The following is a 15829-nucleotide window of genomic DNA, read 5'->3' as shown; positions in this document are numbered from 1 at the left end:
AGACAACAGGGCTCGTAATCATACCTCTCCATCAGCAGTCGTGCAGGTCACAAACGCTCCGGATTTAAGGGGCTGGAGGGGTGGTCTAGCGTCTAGACAAAGCAAGTGTACAGTTTAACTGGCGATAACAAGGGGGCCACCTTGGGGCTGCTGTATTATAAGGGCCACTGGTATATGGGGTGTTTCACACCTGGCATTGTCTTAAAGCACTTATGCATACAATAGCTTTGCATACAATGCTATAAGAGTCTGCCACCTCAATGGTTAACAATGCAACAGTGAAATAATTGAGTTTAGTTCAACAACAGACATCTAGTGCTTCCTCTCAGCAATTTAATCTGCATGGACTGAAAACCATAATACAGTATTTATGATCCAATATATAGTATTTATGATCCAATAAACCATCTGTGAAAGTGATACACAGACTAGCAAGGAAGTACTGTACAATGTTGAAATAGATCATGAGAAACTGCCAGGTGGATATTAGTCTCATTAGAAACTGACCTCAGCCGAGTCAGAAGGATATATTTAAAATTAAAACGTGTACCAATAATTAAGATTTAGCCCTAAACACTGGACACACTGCCTCCCAGTCCCTCAGCTCTAACCACCATGTCACACTGCCTCCCAGTCCCTCAGCCCTAACCACTGTCACACTGCCTCCCAGTCCCTCAGCCCTAACCACTGGACACACTGCCTCCCAGTCCCTCAGCTCTAACCACCATTTCACACTGCCTCCCAGTCCCTCAGCCCTAACCACTGGACACACTGCCTCCCAGTCCCTCAGCCCTAACCACCATGTCACGCTGCCTCCCAGTCCCTCAACTCTAACCACCATGTCACACTGCCTCCCAGTCCCTCAGCCCTAACCACTGGACACACTGCCTCCCAGTCCCTCAGCCCTAACCACCATGTCACACTGCCTCCCAGTCCCTCAGCCCTAACCACCATGTCACACTGCCTCCCAGTCCCTCAGCCCTAACCACCATGTCACACTCCTTTCTAGTCACTCAGCTTTAACCACGAAGGTAGTTGGTTCTGATGAACTCTCTCTCTGAAGTTCAGTGCAGGAACTCAGAGCTACCATCAACCCTGGTTAAAACATTTTACAAACAGAATTCAATTTGGTGTTCGGTTGGTGCACATTTTTATTTATTTTTCAAAATCGCACTGAACAGAGAGTTTGATCTCTGAACCCAATATAAAGAGAAATGTCTGCCAATTATGAACAAAGAACACACATTCTCAGTTTGCTCTTGAAGTTATTCATTTACCTGGTGAGGGGACAGAGTTTCTGAGAATGTGTATGAGAGGGAGACAGGGAGATGACCCAGGGGGTACTGTGAACACTTGAAGGTCATTCATACGATTCACAAAGACCACCTCGCTGCTACTGTAATCTTATCAGAAAAGGAAACAGACTAACTAAACAGTTCTGCATGGAACCATTTGAAGAGATGAAATCTACCCTGCACTCTAGATGCTTCTGCAACTTATTATTTTAAAAACAAAGCACACAGAACAAAAACACAGGCGACAATCAGAGAATGCAGTTAAATGTTTTAAAAAAAACGAAACACACACACTGTCCTGGCACTTCCTCCTCACACCCCTGTTCCCATGATGATCCAGCTGTTCCAGCACGACACCAAACCTGTCATTTGCACCCACTGTCAATCTGTTTCCATTTAAAAAGCACAGCCAATTCTCCACCACCCTAGCCAGCCTCAAACAGGAGACACATCTACATCCTTTCATGCATAATGGCGTGCAGCCTGCATTGGCACTGCTTGTGCTACTGTACATGCTCTGTAAATTAAGAGGACTTCTGACTCTAGCGCTGCCAATTTTCATGAGCACCAAAATGAATCACACACACACACACACACACACACAACAAAACAATGTGTTTTAATTACAGGGTGGCGGTTTAACTTGGTGTCGACAGGTTAACTCAGCTGGTGTTGTTTGTTTATAATAAGACTGAAGTGAGGTGAAGATCTCACTGCACCACAGCAGCCCCAAGCTCACTAATACCTACATACATTTCCTACAGCAGCACAGTGCTCTCTGTACTCTGAACACAGCGTGTGCTTTTTTACAATCTCCGGCCACTGCCTTTTAAAACATTTTTTTTTTTTTTTACAGGAGATTTAAATGAATGCCAACTCCTTCTTGACTGGTTCCTTTGCCAAATCAAATGACCTGTTAAAGCAGATGGCATCTTACTGCAGGCGGTGTTCAGGCCAGGTGTTTCCAAGTGAATGTCCCTGCAGGGCAGCGTGATTATAAAGCACAGGCGGGTCTGAGACACAAGGACCGACAGCACTGGAGACTGCTGCCCTCCTATGTCCACAATCACAGCCACCATTAGAACTGTCTGCCCTTCAAGAACCATGCACACTCTAGGAGGCAAGCTCTTTATTTTGCAGGCCACGTCAACGTATTTGCCTTTTTTCTGCCTGCAAAATGGCCTACAGCCTAATTGCCTGGCAGTAATTTCAGGGACCGAATAAGACCTTCAGATTTATTTCACTGGGGACTTAAGCACAATGTTGAACCCAGTTCCAGGTGTGGAAATAAGACTCCTACTGCATAGCAGTTTCACTCATTCCAGGTTTTGCTACAAGCTTGATTAGCCACGGTGTATAGGTAACAAGCTCAGGTGTGTCTCATTCACAGTAAAACCAGGAATGGAGCAAACTGCTTTGCAGTGGGAGTCTTATTTCCATCCATGAGGTCATACTGTAAAACCAGCAAGCAACCAAGTATAATGTTGTTCCAGTTTCTAACAATCCAGCATTCATACACGAGGAAGCAGAACGAGTTGAAACACTTCTCTAAATTTAGAAGAACTGAGAGAAATGAGTGATGAAGATAACATGTCAACACTTCCCCGTGGTTTGAAACCCTGCACTATTTCCAGCAGCGCTAGAAAACATTACATATAAATAAACCAATAACACGCCACTGCAAGATGGATGGATGTCTTCCACTGCCAGTGTTTAGAGACGACCCTGGGAACAGTTTCAACACCACTCCAGGAGCTGCTTCGCTAACCTGCAAAACCACTTCATTAATGTTCCCAATGACCCTGTATCAGCCCTACTGTACCTGCTTGTTCAAGCGGAGAAATCGCTACTCAAATCAATACGCTCAATCAACCTCACTCAAACTCCACTATTAACAATTTCAGGAGATCAGGTCATGCGGTCATAAAGGCACTCTTCACATTGAGAACTCTGACACACAGTACGGGACGGGACACGGTATGAGGTGACTCAGATGTTACAAGAAGTGGCCTTAAAATGGCTCGGAAAACATTTTTTTCAAGAATAGCTATTGCTTTGTAGTGACTCCTGATTTAACTCCGGACAACACAAAAAGGCAGGGGAATCAACCACAGCGCACACACTGTGATGAGAAGGAATTTTTATTTGTTCTTTTTAGAAAAATAAACTTTACACTAAAGCAAGAGCTTTGCAAATCTGTCCCATGAACTTGAAAATCAGGGCAATGCTGCTCTGCTTTATTGAACATTAAAACATGTTTTACCAGGATAATCTCGGCGAGATACAGCAGCATCTCATTTCAGAGTCCTTGTGTACCCTGCAGACAGACAGGTCTCATTCACACAGTTACAATAGCTGCTGGCACACAACAATACTTTCAACAGGTTATCACCAGGCAGCACGCTGCTGACAGTGTGTGAAGGAACTGACTGAGATATAGCTGTGGATAACGAATCGGTTCCACAGCATCAGAAACTCCAGCACTGACCTGAAAATGCTTAGAAAAGACAAAGGATGTCTATTAGGGTTCTGTAACCTTGGTAAAAACTCCCACTGGAATTGCAACGGTTAAGAAAGCTGGGATGTTGAATCTGTCAGGATTATGCCTATTTGGTTCTGGTATCGTGTTCAGGATATCCATCTGAAACCTTTATATTCCTGTTGCATGAAATGTTATTTCTCATATCAGCAAGTGGACAGTAGGTGGGTCAGTACAATACTAATACAGGGTTCACGCTCTGACCTACAAAAACAGCTTTTTCGTGTTTCCCCCACAAACATTTGCATCAGGATGTGGTTTACGTTGAGTCACTGAAGAATGGTGCAAGGCACACATCTCCCACCAATTTTGAGTCAAGGGAAGAGCAAAACTATCAATGAAAATAAGTATCACACTAAAGTGCTCAACTGGTTTTCAGGTCAGCTGAGACAGTTCTATAGGGAGCAAGTGCAGGCCAGTCCTGTGTGAGCACACAGCTGTCAAGCAAGTTCCAGAACAGCAATGAAAACACTCCTCCTTCGCAGAGAGAGGCTCGGAGGGGAAATAAACCGGTTACCCTGGTTTAGCTTGGTAATGCCACCAGTCAAAACACACTCCACGATGCAAAACTAACCACCACACAGACACACAATGGGTTCACATGGAGGTGATTACAGTGTTTTGTTTCGAGATACTCCCAAGGACAAAAAGAAAAGGTAAACATGTCTGCTCTGAGGAATGTGTGTTCTTATGGAAGCAAGAGACGCTTTTCTTTATTTTTTTTTTGGTCATATCAGCATCAGTTAACGGCATTCTGGTTACTTCTAGTCTGGTGCTTTGTTCCAACAGGGCAGCAGTGTGGAGTAGTGGTTAGGGCTCTGGACTCTTGACCGGAGGGTCGTGGGTTCAATCCCCGGTGGGGACACTGCTGCTGTACCCTTGAGCAAGGTACTTTACCTAGATTGCTCCAGTAAAAACCCAACTGTTTAAATGGGTAATTGTATATAAAAAATAATGTGATATCTTGTAACAATTGTAAGTCGCCCTGGATAAGGGCGTCTGCTAAGAAATAAATAATAATAATAACAGGATCTGAATGAGTGTCTCTAAAACGACAGCAGAAGTGAAGGGACACTGCTACTGTAGCTGGTTTGATGCGCTCTTCATTGAAACTCATGAGTAAACAGATGTGCTATACTCACTGCAGTTTAATTTCACTAAACATTTAGCTTCACCCACAGAACTGTAATGTGGAACGCTGTTGTAGCAGCTCCTACTGCAAATAATTACTTTACACTGGAGTGAATGTCAGCTCCACTGCCAGAGCAAGATTCCAGTCAAATACCAGTGAGAGGCTGGCACACCTGTGTACCTGCAGGGGATCCCCAACACCTGGCTGGGGCTCCTGTCGTTTGGTGTTGTGAAGAACTCTGGCTGGTTCACACAAGTTTAGATTTATGTTCCAACCCAACACTTAAAGGTGCTTCTCACAGATGGTTCAGAGTCCTTCTCTTAAAATCAGCAGATCAGCTGCAGTTGTAATTATGCTAATTTGCATACAAAGATATTTCTTAACCAAAAAGCGTACAATGATCACAGCAATCAGGATACCTTTGTGTGGCTTTGTCTGGGAGTGTTGTCATCTCTATTAAAACATAAGGGCTCTTAAAAGACACTGCAAATGTTTGTGTGTGTCTATATATATATATATATATATATATATATATATAGATAGATAGATATATATAGCAGCTACATAGTGTGCAGTGTGGTGTTTGTTTAACCCTGTCTGGCCGGCAGCTCTGCAGCATCAGAGCTCCAGGGAATCAAGCACGGTGCCAGGAAGGATGCAGAGGATTAATTCTCAACACGTCTTTCCAGGATTCAGTGGACAGGGTCAGCCCTCTCTCCTGCAGCCTACCTGAACACCATACAACTGGAACAAAGTGAATATGGGGCCCAATGTATAGTATGTGTCAAAATACTAATAAAGTGGAGAACTTAATAAAAAATTCTGTGGGTGATTTTTTTTTTTTTTGAGAACGCTGTTATGACCTTCCCTGCTAACTTATCCAGTATATACCATGTGATATATTTAGTAGCCTTTGTCCGAATCAGATTCAATTACATTTCAGAGTTTGCAGACAGCGAGGGGCTGATCTGTTGAAGTAAGCACTTCTGTCCGGCGTCCGCTGCGGGACAAGACAAATGGCAGTAAAACTGAGCGCTGCTCTGATCAATAATCTCCTCTCCTGATGAAACGCTGGGTATAAATCAAGCAGCACTGGGGCTGCTGGGCTGTCGTGTCAGGGGCTCTGCAGGGCTGGGGCTTTCATCCCACTGTATGTTTATAGCTGTTCTCCTGCTCAGACACAGAGAGGTTACTCATCCAAGGTGCTCAGCGCCAGCACTAGAGAGACCTTACAATATAGCAGGCTTCTCACAAGGAGAACCAACCCAAGCGCTCTCACACAGCTGTCCCTTAACTCCATCTCAGTCACTGGCTCACACGCTCGCTCACTTGATCACAGTGGGGATATCAGTCATGTCCCTCCTGTCTCAGCAGTATAAACCTTGACGAAATTCAGGTCAACTGCCTCAGCTCTTGCGCTGATGGGATTGAGAGCAGTAAAACCGTTTTAGAAAGTTAGTAACAGAGTCCCACAGCTCTCCTGTTGAGGAGCTCAGCCACTGCTCCCCAGCAGAATATACTGAAGCCAAGTTTCTGCTACAGGAGCGCTGGAAGAGATGCAAACTGAATGATTCATATTGACTTTACAACAACTGTTTTGCATGCAGACTGATATCTGTTGAAATATCCCAACAGCATGGTAAACCAGCCTTTAACCTGCAGGGTCACACACACACAGCGGAGCACAGCTCTGAAATGAATGCGCTGCCGAACGAACAGAGCTTGGTTTAATAAGCCAGAGAAAAAACGGAAACCACTTCAGCAAGGGTTGTGGTTCTAAAAATAAAACACAAAAAACATTAGAATTCATTCCTGCTTACTGTAGCTTGCTGTTGTGAAAACCACTGAATCACACACAATCGATCTAACGCACACACCAGCACCCACACGTTTTCTTAGAGTCTGATAGGGATTTCAAGAAGGAAACCTTTTTATAAATGTAAAGTAAATGGAGTGACTACAGTGTTCGTGTTTCAATGCCTGTCCCTTGTTCAAATAAAAATCTGAATATTTGTTGATGCAGGGAGGGAATGCATGAATGGATGAAAGTCATAATTTTTTGTTTCTGTTATCAGGATTCGTTGGCTTGTATGAAATGTGAAATGCAAGATACACATATCCGCCCTCTCCTGCAAAAAACAACTACATTTTGAATTCTTAGCTTTTGCTTACCAATAAAGTTACAGCGCAGTCCGCTCTGAAGATGAACTACAATACAAGGGGGAGAGGACTGCAGTGAATTGCACAGCATCCCCCCAGGACATGCATGACCAAGGGCATGTGGATCAAAACATCACAAACAGCTGTGGAGTGAGCAGCAACATGTCCTGGAGATAGAGGCAGCTCTGAAAAGCATACGGGTTTCTCAGGGTGTTTACCAGCACTTAGATCAGCTAGTATTGGATTCTGGTCTTTGCATATTGTCACATGACAAAATGCTTCCTAGTCAAAAATTCTGGTTTCAAATTGCTGCGATACAAACTCAGACAGGTGTTTAGAATATTGTCAGACATGCAAACTACTGTAGAACAGGCCTGTGTTATTGCAGCACAGTAACTCATAATAACAGCCCACCTGACACAAATAATGAGTTATCTGGAGATTTATTTTATTGACATTTTATCATCCTATCCGTTCCTTCAAGCAGTAGCAATATTCATTATATTATTTTCTAATTAAAAATAGGCAACAAAATCCATCCCTCTTTTTTTACAGGTACAGAGAGAGCAGGAATTTCTGATACCCTGCATTGTATAACAGCAAACCTGGACTTCCGCAGGGACACAATGTGCATGTCCAGAATGGGAGAGGCACTGTAGCAGACAATTGTGTGTACCTGCAACCCTGTGGTTACTGATTATTGCCTTAGTAACTCCTGCCTTGCCTCCTGCTCTGGCACTGCCTGGCTCACAGCCCTGGCAGCTCATCGGAATGATAATAATGCCCTGCATTGGCTCCCTAACGTGAGCTATGATTTATAGAATCCATGATGCCACAGGCATTGCAGCATCTCAGAGTAGCTGACCGGGCAGAAAAAAAATTAAATTACAGCTGTATTACACTCTGAACTGTATATAGCAGTGCTGTTAAAACATGGGGAAAGCATACAAGCAGCTTCATAATTGGTTTTGTTCAGTTCTAGCGCCATAGATGCGATCATTAATAATCTAAAGGGAAGGCAAGCTGTCTAATGATGTAGACTACATTTCTAGTGCTTTCAGCAAGCTATTGAATAAGGGGCAACAAAGCAAGTCTGTAAAAATGCAGAGGAATTAAGCCCAACATTCCAGACTAGAAATTCTAAATAGTAATCCGAGTGAAGAATTGAAGTCCAATGGGTACCCTGATACTGGATGCAGAAACACACACAATATTCCTATGTCTTTCTTATGTGTTTAAAACCATAATTTTTCCATTACACACTACCCGAACCAGATTTTCACTTGTCACTTTTTCCATTGTATTAAAAGACTTGTTTTAAAGGAACCAGTTTCTCCAACTTTTGTTCAAGAGCTTGCCGAGAGCATTTTTTAAAATCACATTTCAGTATCCGCCTGTGGTAGAATACCTACTATAAAAAAAATGTGAAGTGTTTTCATTACTGGTTAAAATAAATCACATGACAGTTCAAATATGGTTATCCAAATCCAAAATGGCTCTCAGCCTTGGTGATGGGGTCCTGAACTGGAAACACGCATGTAGGCTCCTGGTTTCTTACTGGTCAGGACTCAGACAGTTAATGAAATAAAAGGATTAAAAGAACTTTTTTTTTTTGTTCCAGTGGTACAATAGAAAATAAAACTGCAGGGAGGAGTTGAAAAACTATTCTGCCAGAACCGCTGTTTGAGTTCCTGAAGACAATCAGGCACACTTCTCAGCTGCTGCTACAGTATGTAAGTGTAGAACAATATTAATAGGAGATCAAATAACTTCAGTACGAGCTGCTGTGACAGGCGCCCTGTTAGCAGCGTGCTGAGGATTGTTTACAGATTACTGGCGTGCCCAAGTCTACCACCCATAGCACAGCAATACGCGATTACTATCAAGTCTGTTCTTTGAGAGCATCAAACGACCCCACACAGGCACACGACGTGATCGTTCAGGGTAAATGCATATCCCATGTACTTTAAACTAAACCCTATACATTGTGCATGCATAGAGACATGAACTAACCCGTAACGCCACGGGAGCAGTGAAGTATCTGTTCTGTACTCTCTGTGCGGTACTACGTGGCTGCTGCAGCAGGAACTAACTAAATTAGTCTGTGGAATTGTGCAGTAAAATAAACGCCAGCACTGGGTAGCACACCTATTACTGTGGTTTGTTAGGGCAATAAATTATGATTTGGAAACACTCATCAGAAAAACGGCAAGCAGAAGTACTGTAGCGGCAATAAAATTGCGGTACAGCCAAGTGTGCTGTGTTACGACTTGACTGCCAAGCATGATGAACCTAGCATACTGACAGGGATGCACATTCTGTACATAAAATAAAACAAAAAAAAAACTAGAGATATTATATATATCTCTGACAGAAACGCAATACGCTCTCTGAAATAAAGACGCCTTCTATTATCAGACTATTAAACTACATTGTTACTGATGTGGACATGGCTGTGGAGTGATTTGATACATACCCTGTTTAACATTTAAATAATAATAATAATAATAATAATAATAATAATAATAATAATAATAATAATAAATCGGGTCGAGCACTGTACACTAAGTGAATGTCTTCCGATGGTTTCTGGCCCGATTTCTGACACATGTTGCGATATATACCACGGTATTTTATTACTGATAATACACATTGTATTACAATACCATCACAATTTTGATACAAATACAGCAAAGAGACGTACAGACAGTAGGACAATACATACCCAGCGGTTGAAGCACCGACGAAACATCTTGCAATTGTTCTTCAGGGATAGATTTTATGAATGCTTCTGATCTGCGGCACTGCCTTTGTCTCCTGTGGTATTCAGTGTTATTGATTGTAAATGTTTGTTCTCGTTATATCTTCTTCAGTTCGACAGCACAGGACTGTGGCGGTCGTGTTACAATACTTCAATGTGTCCTTCAATCCCCGACACAGTCATTCTTATTGTAGTACTGTTAATAATATATCATGCAGTGTGATAATATATTCTCTGCGCTGCGGACATACACAGCTTCCTCTGCCAGAGGATTCTTACTCTCTGATCCGCGGCATCTTAATGCTGAGGTCTTAGCATTTTGTCTGAACCGTCTCTTCACACAGGAGCCAGCAATGTTAGTTACACGTCTGACGCCACCATCCCAGCCAAAGGAATACAAAAGTACAGTAAAAAACAAATCTCAAGTCCAGGTTTAAACCACACCCGCCGCCGCCTCCTCCTCCCCTCAGTCTCTGTCAGCCTCACCGTCCGTCGTCGAACTCGCTTCCACTTTCGCGAGCTCCTCCCCTCGGCGGGTGCGCTTACAACTCGCGGGGCTCACTGGGAAATGTAGTTCTTTTTTTTAAGACGATTCCGCAAAACAATTGCCATGCTGGCATGCCAGTGGGGTACGACATGAGACTGTCCAAAGCATGGCTCATTGAGCACACGTTATGGCTGTTTTGAAGTATCCAAAATAGAAAAGACTGCAAGGACAAGCTGTAGTCCTGCGTAGAAACTGGCACAGTCAAAATGCAGCACATCGACGCTCTGTTTTAAAAACGTATTGTGCAACGAGTTCCCACTATTTCAGTTTGTCTTTTTTAAACTAGATATACTTCCCAACGTTTGGTGTGTTTACCACACCTTTGTCAAGGGGAATTGTGTTTTAAAACAAACAATGGAGGCACGTGTAGGCTTTTGATGCCATGGTAACTGCATCCATTTATTTCTTGTGATGATATCACTACATAGTTAATTATTTAAACTTTAAACCTTCAGGCATCGTGGTATTAAGTCTATTTATTCATGTATTTTCCTGTATTCTTCTGTATTGTACATCGTCTCATTTCGTTTCTTCTGAAACTACACATTTTAGGTCATTCATGTAATGTTTGTTTTTTGTAAAGTGTTGAACGATTGTTCCATTTCCTTTTTGTTTGATAGATGATTCTGTGTTATTTTATTAGTACTATATATCATCTGCCTCTTCAGCATATTTTATTTTGGCAAAATATACCTTAAACAAGACTGCTAGTTTTGCATGACGGGTTTCTTAACAAGACTGAATATTTATTTTCTCTATTTGCCATTTCACTTTCATCTTTACAAATATATTTGCATATTTCCTTTGCTGTCACGTGGTTTAATGTCCGGTAGCGTGTCTGTGATCCATTTGTAATGGCTCTTTTAAAGGTTGGACAGCTCGGCGGTACTAGTTATTAAAGTGTATTAGCTGAGAACAAGCAACCAAAACAATATATTCAATGAAAGAGAATAATGTTTATCAAGTTCTTACATAATATAACTCGACTTTGATCCAGGCCCACCCACATGAAAACACACTGAAGTACCGCAGATGCAGTCCAGTGTATCTCGGTTCAGGATCCTTTACTGTTTCGCTTACACTGCCATCTTGTGTCATTACACGGTGCTTACACACATTCCTATTCCTCTGATATTAATCAGAAATTCATCCAGCTTTCAATAAAACGCAAGGCATTATAAATATAATATTCTGAAACAAGCAATGCCAAAATGCAGGGAAGTCGAGGTCACTTTCTTAATTAAAAAATGCACCATTAAACAAACTGGCGGGCAAATTATTAATATAATAAACCAGTTTAATCTAACACGTTGTGAATGATGTTAATATTTGTACAAAACCGAATTAAAACAGTTAAAATCAGGATTCGTTTCACAAATTGTGCTTTACAGCAAAGCATAGAAACAAGCATTACCATGTGAATGTGTTGTGGTAAACTTTTAAAATGCTAACTGTTTTTCATACTATACCCCCCTCCCCCTCCCAGTATCAATGTAATGGGAGTGTTTACGTCACGATTCCCGGTTCAAATCCCAGCTGACACTGCCTCACTGTGTGTGGCCCTGAGTAAGTCTCTTAACCTCCTTGTGCTCCGTCTTTCAGATAAGACGGAAAACCAAGCACCTACTGTATGTGACTCTGCAGCAGAAGTTGTTGATGCATAGTTGCTTTACATAAGTGTCTGCTAAATGACTAATTAATAATAATAATAATAATAATAATAATAATAATAATGTTTCCTTTTAGTCCTGTGCACTCATCACCTCAGACACATTATACCAACACGAAATCCCAGGCACGACATATTTATTTCTGTATATTTTATTGCTGGCATGATAGCAAACAGATTCTTTCAATACGGCGTTGGAGTTTACTATCATTTAAACATAGATGTTATTCCAGAGGACAGAAGCTTCTGACAGAGGCAGTGATTCACATTGGTGGGCATCCTCCTCAGATGGGGGGAGGGGAGAGCAGGTTCGGTGACACAGTTCATCTATGAGACCCTTGAGAGTTAATTGGTTTCAGTTCTCGGGAGGCATGTCTGAGGGAAGGTCGGTTTCAGTCGCCTCGCTCTCGGGAGGCATGTCTGAGGGAAGGTCAGTTTCAGTCGCCCCGCTCTCGGGAGGCATGTCTGAGGGAAGGTCGGTTTCAGTCACCCCGCTCTCGGGAGGCATGTCTGAGGGAAGGTCGGTTTCAGTCGCATCGCTCTTGGGAGGCATGTCTGAGGGAAGGTCAGTTTCAGTCGCCCCGCTCTCGGGAGGCATGTCTGAGGGAAGGTCGGTTTCAGTCACCCCGCTCTCAGGAGGCATGTCTGAGGGAAGGTCGGTTTCAGTCGCCTCTCTCTCAGGAGGCATGTCTGACGGAAGGTCGGTTTCAGTCGCCTCGCTCTCGGGAGGCATGTCTGAGGGAAGGTCAGTTTCAGTCGCCTCGCTCTCGGGAGGCATGTCTGAGGGAAGATCGGTTTCAGTCGCCTCGCTCTCGGGAGGCATGTCTGAGGGAAGGTCGGTTTCAGTCGCCCTGCTCTCGGGAGGCATGTCTGAGGGAAGGTCGGTTTCAGTCACCCCGCTCTCAGGAGGCATGTCTGAGGGAAGGTCGGTTTCAATCGCCCCGCTCTCGGGAGGCACTTCTGAGGGAAGGTCGGTTTCAGTCGCCCCGCTCTCAGGAGGCATGTCTGAGGGAAGGTCGGTTTCAGTCGCCCTGCTCTCGGGAGGCATGTCTGAGGGAAGGTCGGTTTCAGTCGCCTCGCTCTCTGGAGGCATGTCTGAGGGAAGGTCGGTTTCAGTCGCCTCGCTCTCGGGAGGCATGTCTGAGGGAAGGTCGGTTTCAGTCGCCTCGCTCTCGGGAGGCATGTCTGAGGGAAGGTCGGTTTCAGTTGCCCTGCTCTCGGGAGGCATGTCTGAGGGAAGGTCGGTTTCAGTCACCCCGCTCTCGGGAGGCATGTTTGAGGGAAGGTCGGTTTCAGTTGCCTTGCTCTCAGGAGGCATGTCTGAGGGAAGGTCGGTTTCAATCACCCCGCTTTCGGTTGGCACATTTGAGGGAAGGTCAGTTTCAGCCGCCCAGCTCTCGGGAGACACGTTTGAGGGAAGGTCGGTTTCAGTTGCCTCGCTCTCAGGAGGCATGTTTGAGGGAAGGTTGGTTTCAGTTGCCCTGCTCTCGGGAGGCATGTTTGAGGGAAGGTTGGTTTCAGTCACCTCGCTCTCGGGAGGCACATTTGAGGGAAGGTCAGTTTCAGCCACCCAGCTCTCGGGAGACACGTTTGAGGGAAGGTCAGTTTCAGCCGCCCAGCTCTCGGGAGACACGTTTGAGAGAAGATCGGTGTCAGTGAACCAGACCCTGGAAGTCGATTGCTGCTCGCCGTCAGAGGCCACTTGCCTGGAGGAAGCCCGGGAGTTCGGCTCGCTGTAGATAGTGGAGGAGGCGGAGGCCCTGTCTGAGGGCAGCTGGCCCCCTGGAATGGGTCTGGGGTGAGCTAGAGGTCTATCCTGTTTCTCAAGCTGTTCCAGTGCCGTGGAGGCTCTTCGCTGCTTCCCAATGCGGCCCATAACATACTTTTTGTCCACCCTGTCGTCACCTTCATTTTTAATGACTAGGATTTCAGATAAGCTATTGAAGGATAAAATGAAGAAGAAAAGAAACAAATAGTTGTTCAGTTTTATTTGCAACGGTTTCTATTGTAGTGTTTTAAAAGCTTCAAAAATTGTTTATTAAGCACTTTTAGTAATGTCTAAATAAAATTAAGAATATTCACTACCTATAAACAAATACATATATCTTAGTCTTGTTTGGTATATATTTTGATATATGAAAAAGTGCCGCTAGTAATTTGGAGTTCTAGGAATCACTAGGCTTTATGTAGCACTGCCATATAAGGTCTTCTTAGTATGTGTTTGTGGTGTTTTTAATTTTCGAGGTATGTAATGCAAATATTATCCCAATAAACTGTTTAAATTATGTTTTTTAATGAGAATGTTTAGAATAAAAAAAAAGAAACTGAAATTGGCTGCAACTATGTCCAGGAACCGCGTCATAGCGTAGCAGGGAGGTGTGTGCTGGGTAAGAAGCCCACAGGGGGACAGAGTGACGCATTTCAAGGTTTTTTTCACGACTGCAAGGCTGTCCAGAAGATAACAAAAAAGATAATTGTGGCAGCATGGCGGAGAACAAAGAAATCAATTATTTTAACAATCTGGGCTGACTCTGAAATCCAGAAACAGTTAACGGGTGCTGTGCAGAAAATCCGCGCCTTCGAGAAAATAGCCCAAGTCCCTGGCGAACAAGGATCCAGTCTAACACCACAACAGATCTTGTTTTGTAAAATGAACAGCCGGTGAGCAGCAGTTCATTAAAGACTGGAGTAAACGCGTTGAGAATATGACCTGCTGTGTTCTGTGCTGCTGCTGCCTGTGTGTTTTCCCTTACCGTGAGGCTGAGTCCTTCTTGTCTGTCAGGGTGCAGATGGAGAAGCTGAGGACACCCAGAACCAAGAGGAAAACGAGGAGCACCACACCCAAGACAATGAAGACATTCTCCACCAGCCACTCAAGAGCTGTCAACTTCACACCCTCCTCCTCCTCCTCCATGCGCACTGGGATACCTGGAGCCCACAGAGCATCACAATCAGACAACGGGATCTCAAGATATACCCCTGGGTAACACGTTACATGAAGGGCCTCTCATTACCATGTATTTACATAGTACTTACTTAGTAGATACGTGTGTGCTTACACATAACTACAATGTTATTACGCAAAGTTACATTACATATATCATGCAAAAAGATTTACACATTAAGCACCTATGAGACACTTAATGTTAAGTGTTACCTAGCCTTGCATGGCTCTGTCAGTGAATGAGGTGACAGTTAGGTCTCCTACAGCACCTCAAAGCTTATTTCTCAGCAGTCCCAGCATGCTTTGGGCTCTGAGCTCTGGTGTTTGAGTGAAGGGAGGGTTTGTTGCATACAGTATGCTGCTCCTACCTTCAATGTCCATTTCTTCCATATTTGGCTGAGCTCTAAGCACTACAAAAAGAAATAAAATGCTTGAGGTGTAAAAGGTGGCTTTTATAGTTTTTATATAGAGCTGTAGTGTACTATACAGTGAATACTAATGTTTTTTTTTTATATAGAGGTGTAGTTTACTATACAGTGAATACTAATGTTTTCTTTTAATAGTTTTTTTTATATAATGCCAGAATCTCATCACTCCTTGAAATGAATTACTTGAGTGTAACTGCGACACAACTCTTTCTGAACTGAATTAAAGTGAAACTGAAGGTCTTATATGCTGTACTTCATTAACTTAGCTGCTATCCTCCAGCATCATTGAAATAAAAATACAGGCACTCTCTTACACGGGTAGCCGGTGATGTTAGCTGATATCTGTGCTGGAAT

The 15829-nt window shown here is 43.5% G+C and overlaps 2 protein-coding genes across 13 annotated transcripts in view; both read right to left on the bottom strand.

The window, feature by feature from the left end:
- Nucleotides 1-10388, bottom strand: part of LOC117430753 (phospholipid-transporting ATPase 11C-like) — a 64529-nt gene extending 54141 nt beyond the window's left edge. For 3 of the 6 annotated variants that reach the window (XR_009308995.1, XM_059001622.1, XM_059001626.1), the window contains exon 1: nt 9852-10387. Coding sequence is in view for 5 of the 6 variants with exons in the window: in XM_059001622.1 (XP_058857605.1) it covers nt 9852-9878 (27 nt within the window). In the remaining variant the exon portion in view is untranslated. Of the gene's footprint in view, nt 1-9851 lie in introns of all 6 variants that reach the window. The other 3 variants (XM_059001623.1, XM_059001621.1, XM_059001624.1) reach the window with 1 other exon arrangement.
- A 1609-nt stretch (nt 10389-11997) lies between these two features.
- The window catches only part of LOC117430182 (uncharacterized), a 51460-nt gene continuing 47628 nt past the window's right edge, over nt 11998-15829 (bottom strand). For all 7 annotated transcript variants that reach the window (XM_059001443.1, XM_059001444.1, XM_059001446.1 and 4 more), the window contains 4 exons: nt 15790-15822; nt 15416-15457; nt 14857-15031; nt 11998-14040 (listed from right to left, as the gene is read on the bottom strand). In XM_059001443.1, the coding sequence (XP_058857426.1) occupies nt 12459-14040; nt 14857-15031; nt 15416-15457; nt 15790-15822 (1832 nt within the window). In that variant the 3' untranslated portion in view covers nt 11998-12458. The remainder of the gene's footprint in view (nt 14041-14856; nt 15032-15415; nt 15458-15789; nt 15823-15829) is intronic.

Source organism: Acipenser ruthenus, chromosome 26, assembly GCF_902713425.1.
Source record: "Acipenser ruthenus chromosome 26, fAciRut3.2 maternal haplotype, whole genome shotgun sequence".
Classification (NCBI taxonomy): Eukaryota; Metazoa; Chordata; class Actinopteri; order Acipenseriformes; family Acipenseridae; genus Acipenser; species Acipenser ruthenus.
The sequence above is the reverse complement of the archived record's forward strand: the minus strand, read 5'-3'. Positions and strand labels throughout refer to the sequence as shown.